Below are 18,504 nucleotides of genomic sequence, written 5' to 3' on the forward strand. Positions count from 1 at the left end.
TTTATCTGTCCAAGTTGCTGTGCTGGGCTGAGAGCTGTGCCCTGGGCCCCATCTCCTCTTCCTCTGGGGGTAATGGATCAGCACCTCCTGGCCAGACAGGGAGGAGTCTGTGGGAAGGTGCCTGCGAAGTGGGCCTGGCAATGCCTGGTACGTGCTGAGTGCTCAGACGTGCTGGTGGTTATTTTATGAAACACAGACAAAGCAACGCTGAAATGATAAGAGCGGAAGTGGCAGTCACAGGGGTGCAGCCTTTTCCCATGCACAGTAGAGTGAACTTGGCAATTTTAGATGCATCTTTTAAGAAAATATGGGGACCCCAAATTGCATCTCCCAAGTTTAGAGGTGATTCCCTGGCTGCACTTGGAAGCTCATTTCAACCTTTTCTTTGATTTAGGGAAGTGCCAGTGAAGCCACACTGGTGGCCCTGCTGGCCGCTCGGACCAAAGTGACGCGACGCCTGCAGGCTGCCTCCCCAGGGCTGACACAGGCCGCCGTCATGGGGAAGCTGGTGGCCTATGCGTCTGACCAGGTGGGTGTGGTGGCCCAGAGTCCCATCGGGTCTCCCAGAGCAGACTGGTTTGTGTGGTATCAAGTCAAAACCCAACCAAGCCATACAGCATCATTTCCAATCCAAGAACAGTCCCTCAGGTAGCACTAAGATAGAGACCTGTGCTAAAAACAAGGTGTGGGCTGCAGGTGGGAACTTAGTAGGTCAAGTTGAAAATAAAACAAATGTGGACTTCCCTGGTGGCGTAGTGCTTAAGAATCCACCTGCCAATGCAGGGGACACAGGTTTAATCTCTGGTCCGGGAAGATTCCACATGCTGCGGAGCAACTGAGCCCGTGTGCCACAACAAATGAGCCTGTGTTCTAGAGCCCTCGAGCCACAACTACTGAGCCCACTTGCCACAACTACTGAAGCCCACATAACTAGAGCCTGTGCTCCACAACAAAAGAAGCCACTGCACTGAGAAGCCCGAGCACCACAATGAGGAGTAACCCCCGTTCGCCATAACTAGAGAAAGCCCGTGTGCAGCAACAGACCCAATGCAGCCAATAAATAAATAAATATAATTAATTAATTAATTAATTATTTTAAAAAAGAATCTGTTCAATTCAATTTAAAAAAGAAAGAAAATAAAATAAATGTGACATGAGGTCACCGTGACCCTCCCCCCGCACCAGCTTGTGTTGATGTCATCTGGCCACCTTCAGAGCAGTGTGGAGACACACACAGGACATGGGCTCAAAGACCTGGGCTCACATCCCAGGTCTGCTATTTTAAATTCTGTGATCTCGAGCCAATCACGTCAGTTCTCTGAGCCTTTTTTAAACCATCAGAAAGGAACGAAGGCGCCTGCCCCTGGTACTGCTGCTCCGCCAGCCAGCAGGCTGCATGAAGATGCGGGACACAGAGGTGCTTTGCAAGCTTTAGAGAACCCTGCACGCAGGCGCATCTAGTGTATGTTCAATCCAATGACCAGCCCACTTGAAAGAGGTGAAAAACAAAACCAAAACCAAATTGTGTGAGAAGGAAAGAGCATTGAGCACTAGCTCCATGAGTGAAACTGTAGACAAGAGGGTGCCCCTGCAAAAAATGGTACCACCGAAGGATTTGGTCCTACAAGGAATAGCTGATTGAGCTTTGCCAACATAATATTTGTAATGAATTTCTCAAGCCAGACATTTCAGCTGTGACAACTTTGTTCTAGGTAATAAATACATGTAGCCTCAAATCAGCACAACACCCGTATTTTGCTGCTTAATCAAGAGGATCGTCTCTCTCTGTGTGTGTTCTAACTCCAGGCACCGGAGCTGCCTGAGCACAAAAGAAACTACTCACTTCTATTTACGTCTCCCTTGTTTCCCAGAAAGACATTTTAAAGACTTAAAAAATGAATGTCTAGGTGCTCAATGAATCTATGTTGAGATATGTTGCTGTGAACGTTAGGGGGTAGCCTTTCCCAACAGGGTTTCTGTGAGGGAATTTTGCCCTAGAGAAGTGATCTGTGGCGTTTTCTAGATGCTCCCAAGGATGGTGCGTGGCTAGTACCCTCCTAGATGACGGGAGTCAGGTGGGTTCCTTACATCCACTGAACGGCCGTGGGCTCTAGGGCTCAGTTCTCCTGTGGCTCTCAGGCAGGTTCCCCAGGAGCAGGGCCCGATGCGGGGCTTTAGGGGTTCACCGTTTATTGAGGGGTGCTCTCCAGGGAAACCTGTAGGAGTTAGGGAAGCAGGATGGGCAGGGAGGGAGTGGGCAGGGATGTGGCCTCTGGGACAGTCACCTCCTGTCACCTCATCCTAAGTGGAATCTGCATTTCAGGCGAGCCCTAGCCCCCGGGCACGTGGGGTCAGGGTGCTGGTTATAAATTTATAAGCTGATCACCTCACTCCTCATCTGAGGTTAAAGAGGGCACACAAACCACGAGAACTACTTCCGAGAACTGTCATACATTTCACAGGCGATTTAAGAGCCTCAGGTGAAAAGAGTAGGAACAGGAGCCTATTAAGGGCCCTGATTAGGTACACATCATTACCTGTTATTTTCCCATCTGTGCTTTCAAATGGGCACACTCACTGCTTCGCTAGAATTCAAACCAGTGGATGAAAAGCACCCCCAATACTGCTCAGCACTTTGCTCTCTTAGAGTCTGAGTATTAAACTGGGAAGCAGGTTCCTCAGGCCTGAAACAGCTCCAGGCCTGAAGGTGCAGGGAAGGGGGCGGGGGGGTTCTGCCTCCCTGTGCTTTGGAGAGAGCCTCGCAGAAGCGCCGGCAGCTGCTGCAGCGTCTAACCCCCACGTTCTCCCTCTTGCAGGCACACTCCTCAGTGGAGAGAGCTGGCTTGATTGGTGGAGTGAAATTAAGAGCAATCCCTTCCGATGGCAAGTTTACCATGCGCGCTTCCGCCCTGCAGGAGGCCCTGGAGAGAGACAAGGCCGCCGGCCTGATTCCATTCTTTGTAAGTTCCTGTGGTCCCACGGGGGTGTCTGGGCCCTGCCGGGGTGGGCCCGAGGTGGCAGGACCACTTTCCAGGCTGCTGCGGTGGTCACAGGCCCGGCGGTACCCAGGTCAGCCCGCCTCTCCTTGAGGGCGGCTGAATCGAAACTCCATTTATTTTTCCTTCTGCTTGTGTGAATCTCAGAAGTGAGTAAGCAGAGAACCCAGCCTAGAGGACGCTGCTACACTGAGAACACTTGCTTCTGCTTCCTGTTAGAAATGACACCACAGGGAGTTCCCTTGAAGCGGTAGATACATGACGGACATCTGAGTGAGCCCTATTAAAAATGACACATTTTCCCCCTAGATCCCTGTCCTCAGTAGATACTAAGAGGCATCGTTTGCGAGAGATGTGTTGCAAACAAGCAGTGACTAATTAAAATACAATTAAATAGGATATAATGAGAATATCTAACTAGCCAAATAGCCAATTTTCTTGTGCATGGATGGGCTTTTTCCAGTGGGGAAGAAACAGTCACTGTTACTACTGGAGCCTGGAAGCTCTCATGCCTGGTGTGGTCACAGCATCATCCTGTGTCTGTACTGGGATGTCAGATGTGATGGCAGCTAAAAGGTTGTGATCATGGCCCCGTGGGGTCATCTGGCTGCACTTTGGGGTCACCTGGGGAGCTCTGAAGAATGCTGATGTCCAGGGCCTGCTCCAGCCTCTTTGGGGACGGGGCCAGTTGGAGACGCTTCACAGCAACTTCCAGATTCTGCTGTGCACCCAGGATTCCGTGCTTCAAGGCACACCTGTCAGTATCTGGGTCCTTCCTAGTTGTAGAGCGATCTAGGTCCAACAGACTCTAGAGTCCATGTGTTAATAACTTCCTCTACTTTTTAAGAGATAATCGTTGAGACAAACTTTTTTATCCCAAAAATTATTTTGATCAATTCAAATATAGCACCATTTATTGAATACCTAACACGTATTGCTGGGAGAGGCATGGGAGGTATGATTTTATACACAATTTGATCTTGATTCGAGGAATTCCCAGGGGAATCAGGAACATAAAAAAATAATTGTAGAGACATCAACAAGATTCGGATGGTTGAGTTTTAAGATTTCTTTGTATACTTTCCTTCTCTGATGTATCTATCACAAAGAAGTTTTTATATTTAACGGAGTCCATCTCATCAATTTTTTTTTCATGGAGTATGTCATTGGTACCTGAAAACTCATCACAAAACCCAAGATGTTCTAGATTTTCTCCAATGTTATCTTCTAGGAGTTTTATAGTTTTACATTTTACATTTAGGTCTCTGATCCATTTTGAGCTGGTTTTTGTAAAGCGTGTAAGGCCTGTGTCCAAACCCAAGTTTTTGTTTGTTTGTTTTTTTGTATGTGGATGTCCAGTTGTCCCAGCACTATTTGTTGAAAAGACTCTCCTTTCCCCATTAAATTGCCTTTGCTCCTTTGTTAAAGATCAGGTGACCATATTTGTGTGTGTCTATTTCTGGGCTCTCTATTCTGTTCCATTGATCTATTTGTCTATTCTTTCCCCAGTGCTACACTGTCTTGATTACTGTAGCTTTATAGTAAGTCTTGCAGTCAGGTAGTGTCAGTCCTCTGACTTTGTTCATCTCCTACAGTGTTGTGTTGGGTAGGGAATTCCCTGGCAGTCCAGTAGTTAGGACTCAGTGCTTTCACTGCCAGGGCCCAGGGGTCTGGGCTCAATATATATATATATAGTGTTGGGTATTCGGGGTCTTTTGCTTCTCTCTATAAGCTTTAGACTTGGTTTGTCAATAGCCATAATGTGATTGGCTGGCATTTTGAATGAGATTGCATGGAATATATAGATCAAGTTAGGAAGTACTGAAATCTTGACAATATGGAGTCTTCCAATCCATGTACATAGAATATTTTTCCATTTATTTAGTTTTTTTTTTTACTTCTTTCATCAGTTTTGTAGTTTTCCTCATATAGATCTTATACATATTTTGTTAGATTTTTACCTAAGCATTTCTCTCTCTCTTATTTGGTGTTAATGTACATGGCATTGTGTTTTAATTTCAAACTCAAATTTTTTTTATTGCAGTTGACTTTTGCATATTTTCCTTTATTCTCTATCTTGTTATAATTGTTTATTAGTTTCAGGAGGTTTTGGGTTTGATTTTGGTTTTGCTTTTTTGCGGGGGGAGGATTTCTGTACAATCATGTCATTTTCAAACCAAGGTAGTTTCATTTTTCCCTCCCAATCTGTACCTCTTTTAGTCCCTTTTCTTGTTTTATTGTAAAGCTAGAATTCCCAGCAGCGTGTTGAATAGGAGTGGTGAAAGCAGATATCCTTGCCATGTTTCTGATCTTACCAGGGAATCCTCCAGTTTCTCACTATTAAGTATGAGGTCAGGTTTTTAATAGATATTCTTTATCAAGCTGAGGAAGTTCCGCTCTAATCCTAAATTTGCTAAGAATTTTTTTTTATTATAAATGAATGCAGGATTTTGTTAAATACTTTTCCTGTATCTATTGATATGATCATGTGATTTTTTTTCTTGTTTAGCCTTCTGATATGATAGGTCATATTACTTGATTTTCAATGCTGAATCAGACTTGCATACCTGGAATAAATCCCACTTGGTTGTTATTTTTTATATATTATTGAATTCAGTTTGCTAATATTTTGTTGAGAATTTTCATATCTATATCCATGAGATATTTGTCTATAGTTCTTTCTTGTAATGCCTTCATCTGATTTTGGAACTAGGGTAAGGCTGGCCTCACAGAATGAGTTAGGGAACATTCCATTTTCTTCAATGTTCTGGAAGAGCCTGTATAGAGAATTTGTTTAATTTCTTTCTCTTTTTAACTGAAATATAGCTGATTTACAATATTATATGAGTGCCAGGTGTATGCCATAGTGATTCAGCATTTTTACAGGTTATACTCCATTAAAATTTATTACCATATAGTGGATTTCATTCCCTGTGCTGCACATGTATCCTTGTTGCTTATCTATTTTACACACAGTAGTTTGTACCTCTTAATCCTCTACCCCATCATGCCCCTCCCCACTTCCCTTCCCCCACTCGTAACCACTAGTTTGTTTCCTGTATCTGGTGTAATTCCTTTCTTAAATGTTTGGAGGATTTTACCAGTGAACCCAACTGGGCCTGTTGCTTCCTGATTTGGAAGGCTATTAATTTACTGACTTTACTTCTTTAATAGATACAGGCCACCTTAGGCTGTTCAGGCTGCTGTAACAAAATCCTGCAGACAGTGCCTTGTCAACAGCAGAAATTTATACCCACGTTTCTGGAGGCAGGAAGTCTGAGATCAGGGCACCAGCGTGGGCTCCAGTGAGGACCCCCTCTTGGGTGCAGATGGCAGACTTCCTGCCATGTCCTCATATGGAGGAAGGGGCGAGGGAGCTCTGTGGGGTCTCCTTTACAGAAGCACTAATCCTGTTCTTGAGGGCCCCACCCTCATGACCTAAGCGCCTTCCAAAATCCCCGCCTCTTATACTAAGGGGTTTTGAGGAGGCGCCGGGGACACAAGCACTGGAGCGTGGCACAGGCCTAGTGAGAGGGTCTCACATGTTTGTCTGTATGTGAGTTTTTGTAGATTGTGTCTTTCAAGGAATTGATCCGTTTCATTCAGGTTTTCCAATTTGTGGGCATAGAGTTATTTATCATATTCTTTTATTATCCTTTTACCATCCATGGGACCGGTAGTGATGTTCCTTCTTTTATTTCTAATATTAGTAACTTGTATCCTCTCTTTGTTCTTAGTTAACCTAGTTAGATGTTTATCAATTTTATGGATCGTTTCAAAGTACCAGCATTTGGTTTCATGGATTCTCTCTATTGATTTCCTGTCTCTGATTTCATTGATATCGACTCTAATTCTTATTTCTTTCCTTTTAGCTCCTTTGGATTTAATTTGCTCTGTGTTTTCTAGTTTCCTAAGGTGTAAGCCCACATTATAAATTTAAAATTTCCTTTCTTTTCTAGTGTATGTATGCATTTAATGCTATAAAATTCCCTCTAAGCATTATTTTCACTGCATTCCACACATTTCAATAATTGTATTTTCATTTTCATTGAGTTAAAACTATTTTTTAAAAATTTCTTTTGAGGTTTTCCCTTTGCCTTATATGGTAATTAAAATCTTTACTATGTTGTCTTTCAAGCCATGACATGATGTCTGATTATTTAAATCTAATTTTTTTCATCATATAAGCCTATACATGTTTTGCTAGACTTACACCTACAGAATTCTTTTTTTGAGCAATTGTAAATGGTATCGGATGTTTAATTTTGGTGTCCATGTGTTTATCATAGCTTACAGAAATAAAATTAATTTTTGTATGTTGATCCTGTATGCTGTAATCCTGCTGAACTAGGAGGGTTTTTTTTTTTTTAATGGATTTCTTGGGGGTTTCTATCTAGATAATTATATCATGTGCAAATAGGTATAGCTTTATTTCTTCCTTTCTGACCTATATCCCTTTTGTTTCTTTTTCTTGCCTTTTTGCACTGGATAGAATTTCCAGTACTATTTGTATAGCAGTGATGAGAGTGGGCATTCTTACTTTCTTCCCAGTGTTAAGTGAAATGTATTTAGTTTTTTGCTATTAAATTTGATGTTATCTTTAGGGGTTTGTAGATGTTCATTGTCAAGTTGAGAAAGTTTTTCTCTATTCCTAGAGTTCTGAGAATTTTTATCATGAATTAGTGTTGAATTTTGCCAAATGATTTTCCTATATTGATTGATATGGTCATGTGGTTTTCTCCTTCAGTCTGTTGACAAGGCGTGTTACATTGAATTTCAAATATTAAACCAGCCTTGCATTCCTAGAATCAATCTCACTTGTTCACAGTGTGTAATTCCTTTTATATATTGCTGGATTCTAGTTACTAATAGTTTTAGGATTTTTACTTCTATAGTCATGAATAATATTGGTTCGTAGTTTTCCCTTTTTATAGTCTTGTTCTGGTTTTGATGTTGGGGTAATACTGGCTCATAAAAAGACTTGAGAAGTGGTTCTTTCCTCTTCTAGTTTCTGGAGGAGATTGTATAGAATTAATGTTAATTCTACTTGAAACATCTGGTTTTGAATTTAGCACTTCTCTGTGTATAGTAGGATGCAAGAGCCTGGGCTCAGTGAAATCATTCCTTTGATATGCACCTTAACTATATCAGCTTTTCTCCATCCTGAATCCCCTCAGGTGCACAGTTTGGGGAGTCTACAGTGGCTGCATGCTTGATGACCCCAATATCCCTTGTTTACTGATGTGGGAGGAGACATTCTTGTCTATGCTCTCATAATCTGGTGGTGGGACTTCAGAGACAGTGCTGTGTTTCACTTTGGCTGCTACTCTGTGCCTTTGAGTTTGTGAGGACTTTGAACTAAGCATCATTTGTGAGCTCTTCAGGGTGGCCAAGATGTCTGCTGGTACATTTTGTATGTGTCCTTTAAGAGGCATCTACACCTCCATCGACTACATTTTACAGTCCTCATGGTGGCCTCTCAAGAAAAAGGTGACAAGTTTGTGGTCTTAGGAGTAGGTGCCAGATACTTCCACTCATTGCATTTCAAAGCTTCTCGTGATGGAATAGGCCACGATTCCACATTAATTCACTGTCATTCATTTGTTTGACAAATGAACACCCACAGAATGCTGGGCCTTTGATGCTGAGATCAAGGGGGCCCCTCAAGTATCTTATTGTCTAGAGCGGAGACATTAAGGGAACAGTTATTTGCACCAGGGTGTAATCTGCGCTGAGCAGAGGGTTTCAAGCGCATCAGAGCTCATAGTCCAACCTGCGTGGAATGCCTCTTTCCTTGGGGCCTTCCCTGTGCCAGCCCCGAGCATTCACAGAGAGGTGTGGTCCCTTTTCTCCTGGGATGTTCCTGGTGGGAGACAGATGTGTCCCTGATCTTTGTGCCTTTTGATGAGGACCATGCATGTGAACAAGGGGTAGAGGGTGTGATGAGCTCAGTAGAGGTCATCAGTGAAGCCTTTGCTAAGAGGTAGCACATAAACCCCCACCCCCCGCCCCCTACTGGAGCACATGTGGGTAGGGCCCCCCTGTACTGGTGTACATGCCTGTCTTATGGAAGAAAACAGTACTGCAAGGCACAGAGATGTGAAAGATCACAGGATACGATATGCGAGGAGATGCAGCTGGTTATTATCTTAAAGGGGCAGCCGTGGGCCTGTGAAGCTGGAGAGAGAGGCCTCCTGGACGGGGTAGCTTGAGCTTTGACCTGTTGCTGGCACGTTCCCATTGAAATGTATGCCTGGTGGTTATCATTCTGCACGTGTGTAAGTCTGTGCCTAATCCTGAGATGCCTGGACGTCTTAGGGACCTTGCTGACCCTGGAGGTCTAGCCAGTTCCTGGAGATCTGAAAGGCAAGTGAGCCTTTCCTAAGCAAAGCAGCCCCTCAGAGCCCAAAAGCCCTGCCCACCTCCTTCATGGTTTCGCAATGGGGTTGCAGCCCCTTCAGAGTCAAGACCTGCTGCTCGGAGCAGGGGGCACGTCTGGCAGATTTGAACTGGGAAATCAGAATCACTACCCCTCCAGGAACTTGCCGGGGCTTGTTATAAATTTCCCTTTCTTCCTCTTGATGGTTTGCCTTCCTGACTTGATAAGGTCAGGCCCGAGGCAGAGGGCAGAGCCTGCAGCGCTTGTATTAGAGCAGAGCAGCCCTGCGAGGACAGCAGACAAGGAGGAGGGGAAGGGGACAGCGCGGGGTGGCAGGACCACCCCAGGCTCTCAGACATGGGGCGCCCGCACCGGCCCCGCCCTGCCTCCCCCGCACAAATGTGATTAGGCCTCTGCAGAGCGGCTGAAATCAGGTTAGCCTCGCTGAGCTGAGCCGGGGTAATCAGAGCCTGGAGCGGAGCAGGTGCTGGGCTTTAAAGCGGCTTCTGGGAATGAGGACAAGCTGACTCACAGCCGCCGGAACACCGAGCACGCGGCCCTGCCGCCACGCCCGCCTGGCACATCCTCCCGAGAGCCTGCATCCCAGGGCCGCCCACGCGCCGCCTGCAGAGATGCGCAGGGCTGGGGTGCATTGGAAGGGCCTCAGGCACGGCCCCGCGTGCTCGGTTCTTTATCCGGCAGGACCAGCTTTCACACACCCGGGTTCACCTCGTGGTCTGTTCCTGCCTGTGTGTCCTCAGACCACCCCCTCCCTGGGAGCCTCACTTAGGCCAACTGTAAAGTAGGGGTCACGGAGGCATCCAGCTCAGGAGGGTCATGACGGCTGAAAATAATCTCTGCGAAGCTCCCAGGCCTGGCTGAGACGTGTTCTCCGCTGAGGCCACTCCTAGGACTGGGCAGTGTTTTCTCATTTTTACAAAATGTTCCACGCTCAGAACAAAAACATTACATAAAAGTCTAAGAATATAGGGTTTATATTAACCAAATCTCATTGTAAGAGACAAGCACTACTAACATTCGGTGAAATTGTTGTAGACATACTCCTGTGTATACATTAATAGAAAATAACTTTAACAGTTTAATAATTTTTTTAATATTTAGGTATAATTTTAAAGACAGAAGGTATGGCATTTACTTCCCTTAGAATTTAACGGAGGAAAATGAGGTGAAATGGAAGGAATTGCTGAACCAGAGAAACGTCATTGCTAAGAGACTCTTAAAATTGAGAAAATAAATTACAAGCGGTATTAAGAAGGTTGAATCATCTTGTGGTTTTCTGAAGCTGCACGTTTTATGACACAGACAAAGTGTTTTAAAAGAGTCTCATGCCATACCTAGCAAACTAGGCCCCTTAGACAAAGCATTTTAGTATTCAGTTATATATCAGGAGGAATTGCAAACACCAGAGAAAAATGGCTCACTGACTTGGATTCCCACTCCGTGACCCATCTTGTCAAGATGAAGCAGGCATGGAAAATGCTTGGCACTTGGACTGGAGGGGGGCAGGTACAGAGGTGGGAAGGAAAGGGGCTGAGAAGCCACGGGAAACATTGAGTCTGGAAGGTCTACACCCACAGACCTTATGGTCTAGGCAGGTCCTGGTCCAGTGCATTTGTGTTGTAAGTGAGAAAACAAAAACGCAGTGAGGTGCCAATGTGACGCAGAGCTGGGCCTCCAACTCTGGCCTTTTTGCCCCAAGTGCTCAGCTTCAATGTCTGTGTATTCATCTTGCCTTTTCATTTTCTGTGTTGCTGATGCATGGATGTCTTAGGGACCTTGCTGACCTTGGAGGTCTAGTCAGTTCCCTGAGATCTTACAAGTGAGTCTTTCCTAAGCAAACCAGCCCCTGGGAGCCCACAAACCCTGGCTGTCTCCCCATGGGGCTCTCTCACTCTAGGCCACTCTTCTCCTGCCCCGATCTCCCCAGAGCCAGGGACCAGATCACCAGGGCCTGCCCTGTGCCCCACAGCCCGCTGAAATATTCGGAAATAATTCACACTCATCAAACCTAAGCCTGGCTGGTCTGCCTTGCCTGTTCCTCCCTGAAGAGAACCCGTAGTTCTTGCCCACCTTTTCCCCTCACTCTGCGACCCTGGTGCTTCCCCATGTGGCCCTGTGTGGCCTGGCATCCCCTCTGCCCGTGGGTAAAACAAGCTCTCTTTTCAGTGGCACTATCCTTCCAACCTGTTGGCCTTGCCAAGTGACTGTGTCAGTGGAGCCATCTCAGCACAGACTCCATGCCTCCCTGGCTAGATCACTTTGACTTTCTCTGAAAGACACATTTGGTTTTCAGGTCAAACCCAAGTGGTCGCAGGTGAAATGCAGCCAGATAGGCCTCCAGCCAGCTTCTCAAGTTTCCTAGCTTGTGTGTTTCTGACCCCTCCAGCTCTCTTCTCAGGGCACCCGGGAGCATTGCTGGGGGCTCCATAAAGGCTACATGGATTGGATGAAATTTCACAGCCTTTCACATCGAGAGAGAAATTTCATTATCCAGACAGTACCCGCCATCATAAATCAATTAGGCTCTTTGGTTTTGTAAACATAAGATGCTTTTTGATCATTTGGACAGTGTTTGTGTGCAGCACATGTTTCAGCACCTAGTCTGTGCCAGCAAAGTGCGAGTTCCTAGCAACACAAAGAAATACGATGCAGACCCTGGTTGCAAGAGCTTCATGGATTGAGAGAGAGAGAGAGAGAGAGGCGGCTTTATGCACAGGAATTTACAAGTCAGGTGTGCAAGTGAGGTCACAGCGCTGCAGGGCACTCAGGGAGCAGAAGTGACGGGGCAGAGAATTCCCGGCCACGTCTCCCAGCCAGGCGACCAGTTGTTCTCAAAGCTTTCTCAGCACACCCTTTAAGAATTATTTTCAGGGTCAGCAGGGCTTTCTTGTGAATTTCCTTAGGAGAGCCAAGCTTCATCTTTTGAAGGTTGAAGTTAATTTTTTGGGGACAGTATTATTCTGAGAGAGAAGGGCAGCAGATGAAAGCCAGTGAATGATGCTCTTGGTCAAACTCTGAGCCGACCCAGAGGCTGATGGAGAAGCCACCTCCCATGAGGTCTGGAGCAGCCCCAGCCAGGCCGATGACATGCCTATCATTCTGTGTGCTTGCTTTGCACGCGCGCGCGCACACACCACACACTACACTAAGAAAACCCAAACTCCCTACTTCATGGAAGGAATGATATTCTTATAGCCAATTTATACACTTCTATCAATAAAGCAGAACACAGGGAATGCTGTTCACCTGGTCCAGGCCTTCCTTCCTGTCCCTCGGCATCCCGTGAAATCTGTGCCAGTGCCCTTTGTAATTTCACAGCCTAGTTTTCTGTTTCCAGCTGTTTCTCCCAATCTGTTATGATGCTTCCATGCAAATATTAAATATGCCTCTACAGACTCACATCTCCATCCAGCATGTGGATTCAGGCTCTGGGCTGCACTTGGGTGGATGGTTGTGTATGTGGAGATTACAGCAGTGACTACGATATAGGGCTGAAAAAGACTCTGCTTCTTACTCTCCAGGTGGTGGCTACACTGGGGACCACGTCCTGCTGCTCCTTTGACAGCCTCTTAGAAGTGGGGCCCATCTGTAAGTACCTGATTAAAATTTTCTTTTGGGAAAAATGTTCTCGATATCCGGGGACTTTGGTAGGCTGCCTCTTTGGTCTCTCCATAATATTAACTTAATATTAGAGTAGAATATATTATATAAATGAGTATATATTATAAATATATAAGTATATATCAACATATATTATACTATAATATTAACATCGTTAAACTATTGCAGGATAGTTTGCCAAACTCTTCTCGTGTTTACAGTGACACAAACCTCCTTAGCTTGAACTCTGTAAACTCAGAATTTGGGCTAATTGGACAAAAGCTAAGCTTAGCTATACCAACACACCATTGGTAAGAAAAATATAACGGTGATGTCAGATGGCAAAGGCTGTGTTGCCCCCCATTGAGGAGAATCAGCTCTTGAGACTCTCAGAGGGTCGTGTGTGTGATGGCAGGAAAATTTTCTGTCCTTGGATTAAATCTTCCAGCATCTTCTTTTGCTTTTTTGGAATTCCTGAATATACTTGTAGTTGAGCAAATTAAAGCGATTAGGCAAATCAATATCAAAAAACCCAGATTTCTACCATAAAGAGTGTGTGCCTCGTGTGTCTGTTGGGCAGCCTCACCTGCCTCACTGGAGCACAGAGACCAGAATTCAGAGAGTTCAAAGGTAAGCTGTGAACGAGCGGCTTTAACCTGAGGCCCTGGGAGCTCAGCGGGCCAGGAGGGGCTGCTGGGACCCCAAGGCTTTTCCTCAGGCAGGGGCCCCTGGCTAGCAACCACCCCCTTCTCTGTCCTCGGGGCAGGAGGGCCAGTCCCACAGCCGCAGGCAGAGCTGCTGCCCCGGGATGCAGGTGGGAGGGGGTGGCGGGAGTCGTCCGAAGGGTCTGGGTGTTTCACAGCTGCACCGTAGCTTGTGCAAGGCATCCCGTGAGCCGCTGGACCCTGGCTCACTGCCTGTCCACGGAACGCCAGTGGTTTCTTGCCTCTCCTCACCTGGGTCCGCCTGTGGACCACACTCATGGGATGCGGGAGTGGACCGTCTCCCCCGGCGTGAGTGATGGCTGATGGTGTGTGCCGGGCAGGCCTCGGTCACGGGCAGCCCTGGTGCAGCCCTGGCCACCCTTGAAGCCGTGTGCCTTCAATTCTGAGCTCGTCCCCATCCGCAAAGTGGAGACAGGAACAACAGTTCTTTCAAAATGATGGGCTTCTGAGTGGATGAGTTAATGCACAGAGAGGGTGCAAGACGAGGGAGAGAGGCACTCTCGTGATTCGGGGGACGTGGAGCAGGTGGCCGGCCAGCGACGTGGCTGTGGGTGTGGCCTGGTGCATCCTTTCTTACGGGCACTGGCTCCCCCACTGTGACCGTGGCAGACGTCTGGGCAGCTGGCTGGAGGCGGCGGTGCAGGGCCAAGGCTGGGGGCCGGGGAGGAGGGACAAGCAGTTGTGGCCGAGGCCGTGGCCTTGTGAGCTTCAAACCCTGCTCCCCAGCCAAGGCCTGAGCCCCTGGATTCAGATGTCAGGCTGGGAACTGGACGTCCTGGCCTGCGGCCGGCTGATGTCACTCTGGGGCCATCAGATTAGAGGGCCGAGTCCCCTGAAGGGCACCGCCCACACGGCCCTGCTGCCCCGGCTGCCCTCCTGTCCTGGGGCTCCCCCCACTCTCGGCTCCGGGGCCGTGGGGAGAGCTGGGTCAGTGATGCTTTCGGGGCAAAACGCAGAGGCTGTCCCCGGCGGACGTGGCGAGCGCACAACGGCCCGCTCACTGCCGAGATTTCTCCACCAGGTCAACGTGGACAATCCTGTGTATCACTGATGATGACCCCCCTTTAGATACCCGCAGTATTTGGTGGGGGGTGGGGGGCAGCGATCACATATGAGACCCGGGATGCAGAGGTGGTACCCGCGGCTCTTCCCCTCCCCGTGGCGAGAAGGGACGCCCCTCGGGAGTCCGCTGTCCACGGGTGTCTGGAAGATCCTTCCGTGGGGCTTTCAGGCCAACTACACGGCTAGAGGGAACCCAGTCCCTCAGAGGCTGCCCTCGGTTCGGACACCAGCTCCAAGGTCAGGGCTTCCAAAACCTCCCTCGGGGTTGATCCTCCGCACCTGAGAGCTTCCTTGTGGTTACGGGTTATTGCAGGAGGAGGTGCCTGGGGCAGAGCGGGGTGGGGTCCACACGCGGGGCTTCGGGTTGTCCCCTCCTGTGAGATCACCATGGCTCCCCCATCCCCAGCCCCACTGTGATGCGTGACAACAGGCCCAGAGTGGGGCCCCCCTGCCAAGGAAACTTGCTGAGCTTTTGGTGTTGAGTTTGTACTGGGCTGTGTCACACACGGCTGGGGCTGCCCGCCCTCCCAGCCCCTCACGGAGGTCCGGTTAATACTGTTAGTCCCCAGCCCTCCAGGACTCAGAGCTGATAGGGCGTGGCTGCCTGGGGGCCATGACTCCTATCAGGCCAGGCCTTCCAGGGGCTAGAGGGCCCCTCCCTGGAGCCAAGGGCAAAGGCCAGAGCTCTTTGGGGGTAAGGCTGGTTCTCTGCACCCTTCTTTCAGGTGCCCCCTCCCATCTGAGGCCCCCCATCTTTCCCCGCCCCCTGCTCCCTGGATCTCTTGCGCCCTCTGGAGTGAGAGCCTTGGGGACTGGCACGACTCCAGCCCCTCCTGGGGGTCCAGGGTCAGGTTTCCTGTCCTCTGTCTGTCCAGGGGAGGCCTGGCTAAGGTTAGGGTGGTGGTTCTCCTGTGATACCAGCATCCTTCTCTCAGGATGAGGGCAGAGGGGAAAGACAGCCCGTCTGCAGCCCCCGGACTCCATCCCCTCCTCCCATCCTCATGGCTGTGTCCTTCCTGCCGGTCCGCCTGACCCTTCACTGCTCAGTCCTGAGCCGGTCCTGAGCCCTGGCCTCTGTCAAACTCCATCCAAGTGCCTCTAACAGAAACTGCAGTTTCCTTACCAGTGGCCCCTGCTGCCTGAGGAGAGCCCAAGCTTACCCTGAGATGTTGGGTCTGTGCTGTAAGTGCGTCTGAAGTGTCTCCCCCTCAGCGTGTCTGAGCTGTAGCAGCGGCAGATGACAACGTGGCTGCAGTGGTGCCGGCCATCCTGTCCTTCCCGGATCCCGTTTCTCCCAAGGCTTCGTGCCCTTCCTGGCTTGCAGCCGCCTCCATGGGGGGAGCTCCATGGGCGCCTGGGGAGGCTGGTCTGTGGGAGGCGATGAGCCCATAAAGTGTGCTTTCAGCTCACTCAGCATGATCCTCTGAGGCAATGTCACCATCCCTGGTTCACATGTGATCTTGATCCAAGGGCTGTCACCCCTTCCATCCTGAAGGTCACGTTGAACTGAGGCTTTGAAATGCCTCTTCTGTCTTTTATCAGCAGAGCTCAGATTTGGTCCTCACCCCTCATAGCATCGTGTGTGATGAGTCAGCCTCACGCAGGCAAAGGTGAACTGTGACTCCATCCACCAGTACAAATGCAGGTGCTGACAGACCCCTGGGCTCCTGGGGCAGCTCCGCCCCTGTAGGGGAAGGATGCCCACCCCTTGCTCAGACCCACAGCCTCTCCTGCTTGTGTATTTCATAGCCGCGGGAAGTACCCAGTTTGGAGGCAGGGAATAGTCACAGTGATCACGTCATTCCTCACCGAGTCTGTCCTAGTGTCGCGATGGGGACATTATGTGTTACCTGGTTTACCCCTCAAGGTCGGGGTGCTGTTTTATCTCCATTTTCTGAGAGGAGAACAAGCTTGCAGGAGGGCAGTAAGACCTCAGGGAGGCTGGGCGACTGGAGAAGGGAGTTGAACCCCATCTGGGTGATCTTATATTAGCGTATCACACTCAGATTGAGGGGGCACATTTATTTTTTATTGTATTTTTTTTTTTGGCCTCACCGCACGGCATGTGAGATCTTAAATCCCCGACCAGGGATTGAACCCACGCCCCCTGCAATGGAAGCCCAGAGCCTTAACCACCGGACCACCCGGGAAGTCCCAAGGGACCACATTTAGACAGGACTCTGTCCCAGCTCAAAGTCAGGCAAGTTCCCTTCCTGCAAGGCTTTTCCAGTATGGTTGGAACACAGAAATATGTTCACGAAAGGAGCTGAGGGTGATTTCAGGAAGTGTACAATAGGTCACTGAACTTCACGTAGGGCTGGAGAGACCAGGGTGGACTGCGTGGTCCCAGCCTCAGGAGGTGCTTGTGCTCAGAGCCGAGAGCATCAGGGAGAAAGTTCCCGGTGGGTGAGGTGGGGAGGGCAAAGTACGGCGCATACCCAGAGTAGATGTGGATGCACAGGCTGGGGGGCTGGGGTACACTGGTCCCTTGGAGCTCGGCTGGGTGTGAGGATCAGCCCGAGAGTCAGGGCATCCTGGTCCCTGTGCCAGGCGCCGTCGGGGCCAGCAGCACACAGCCTCTGCCTCAGCACCACCGCCTGTCGGGGACGCAGACATCAGGCTGAAAGACGCTCTTGACAGACTGTATTCGAGAAGGTGCCCTGGTGGGCACCTGGGATGAAGGCATCCCTCCAAGAGCTCACAGGTCACTTCTGGGCTTCAGGTCACAAGGAGGACATGTGGCTTCACGTGGACGCTGCCTATGCAGGCAGTGCCTTCATCTGCCCTGAGTTCCGGCATCTTCTGAATGGAGTGGAGGTGAGTGTGCTACTCAACAAGATCATTTTTAAAAGGTATCCTGTGATCAGTCACTTCTCCTTATAATGATGTGATGTTCATGTCTTTTTTTTTAATATAAACTTATTTATTTTATTTAATTGGCTGTGTTGGGTTTTCTTGCTGCACACGGGCTTTCTCTAGTTGCAGCGAGCGGGGGCTACTCTTCGTTGTGGTGCGTGGACTTCTCATTGTGGTGGCCTCTCTTGTTGCAGAGAGCATGGGCTCTAGGTGCATGGGCTTCAGTAGTTGCAGTACATGGGCTCAATAGTTGTGGCTCATGGGCTCTAAAGCGCAGGCTCAGTAGTTGTGGTGCATGGGCTTAGTTGCTCCGCAGCATGTGGTATCCTCCTGGAGCAGGGATTGAACCCGTGTCCCCTGCATTGGCAGGTGGATTCTTACCCACTGCACCACCTAGGAAGTCCCGTTCATGTCTTTTTACTACTGTGGTTCGTTTCAGCAAACAATTTCCAAACCAGTTTCTGCAATGCGTGGAAGTTACACTTCCCTGTGACAGGGGGTGAGAACCTTCCCGGTCATGCAACCTGGTCTTCTCAGAATACACCTGATGTTTACTCTGTTTCTCTGTCTGCAAATCCCAGGCAGAGCTGTCATGATAGGATAGAGTTTAGCTTACAAAACTGGGGAAATATTTAGGAAGAAAATAAAATCTTAACGCATTTCAGATCAAGGAGTAATTTTTAAAAAACCAACCTGCCATTCCATTCGATCTGGATTAATGTCCTAGCCATGTGCTCATCGTGCAGCTGAGCTTGCTGTTCACTGTCACCAAGATGGGACAGGCAGCCACCGATGCATTTAAGTGTGCTGTGCACTCTCAGATTTGTAAAATGTGGCCTGTGATGCCAGCTAAATCACCTGCTTC

At 48.6% G+C, this 18,504-nt stretch overlaps 1 protein-coding gene across 8 annotated transcripts in view; it reads left to right on the top strand.

The window, feature by feature from the left end:
* Window positions 1–18,504, top strand: part of DDC (dopa decarboxylase) — a 68,086-nt gene that overhangs the window by 21,861 nt on the left and 27,721 nt on the right. For all 8 annotated transcript variants that reach the window (XM_057731821.1, XM_057731822.1, XM_057731818.1 and 5 more), the window contains 4 exons: window positions 395–529; window positions 2,817–2,960; window positions 12,918–12,984; window positions 17,506–17,600. In XM_057731821.1, coding sequence (XP_057587804.1) covers window positions 395–529; window positions 2,817–2,960; window positions 12,918–12,984; window positions 17,506–17,600 — 441 coding nt within the window. The remainder of the gene's footprint in view (window positions 1–394; window positions 530–2,816; window positions 2,961–12,917; window positions 12,985–17,505; window positions 17,601–18,504) is intronic.

The sequence above is a fragment of the Hippopotamus amphibius genome, chromosome 4 (assembly GCF_030028045.1).
Source record: "Hippopotamus amphibius kiboko isolate mHipAmp2 chromosome 4, mHipAmp2.hap2, whole genome shotgun sequence".
NCBI classification, from domain to species: domain Eukaryota; kingdom Metazoa; phylum Chordata; class Mammalia; order Artiodactyla; family Hippopotamidae; genus Hippopotamus; species Hippopotamus amphibius.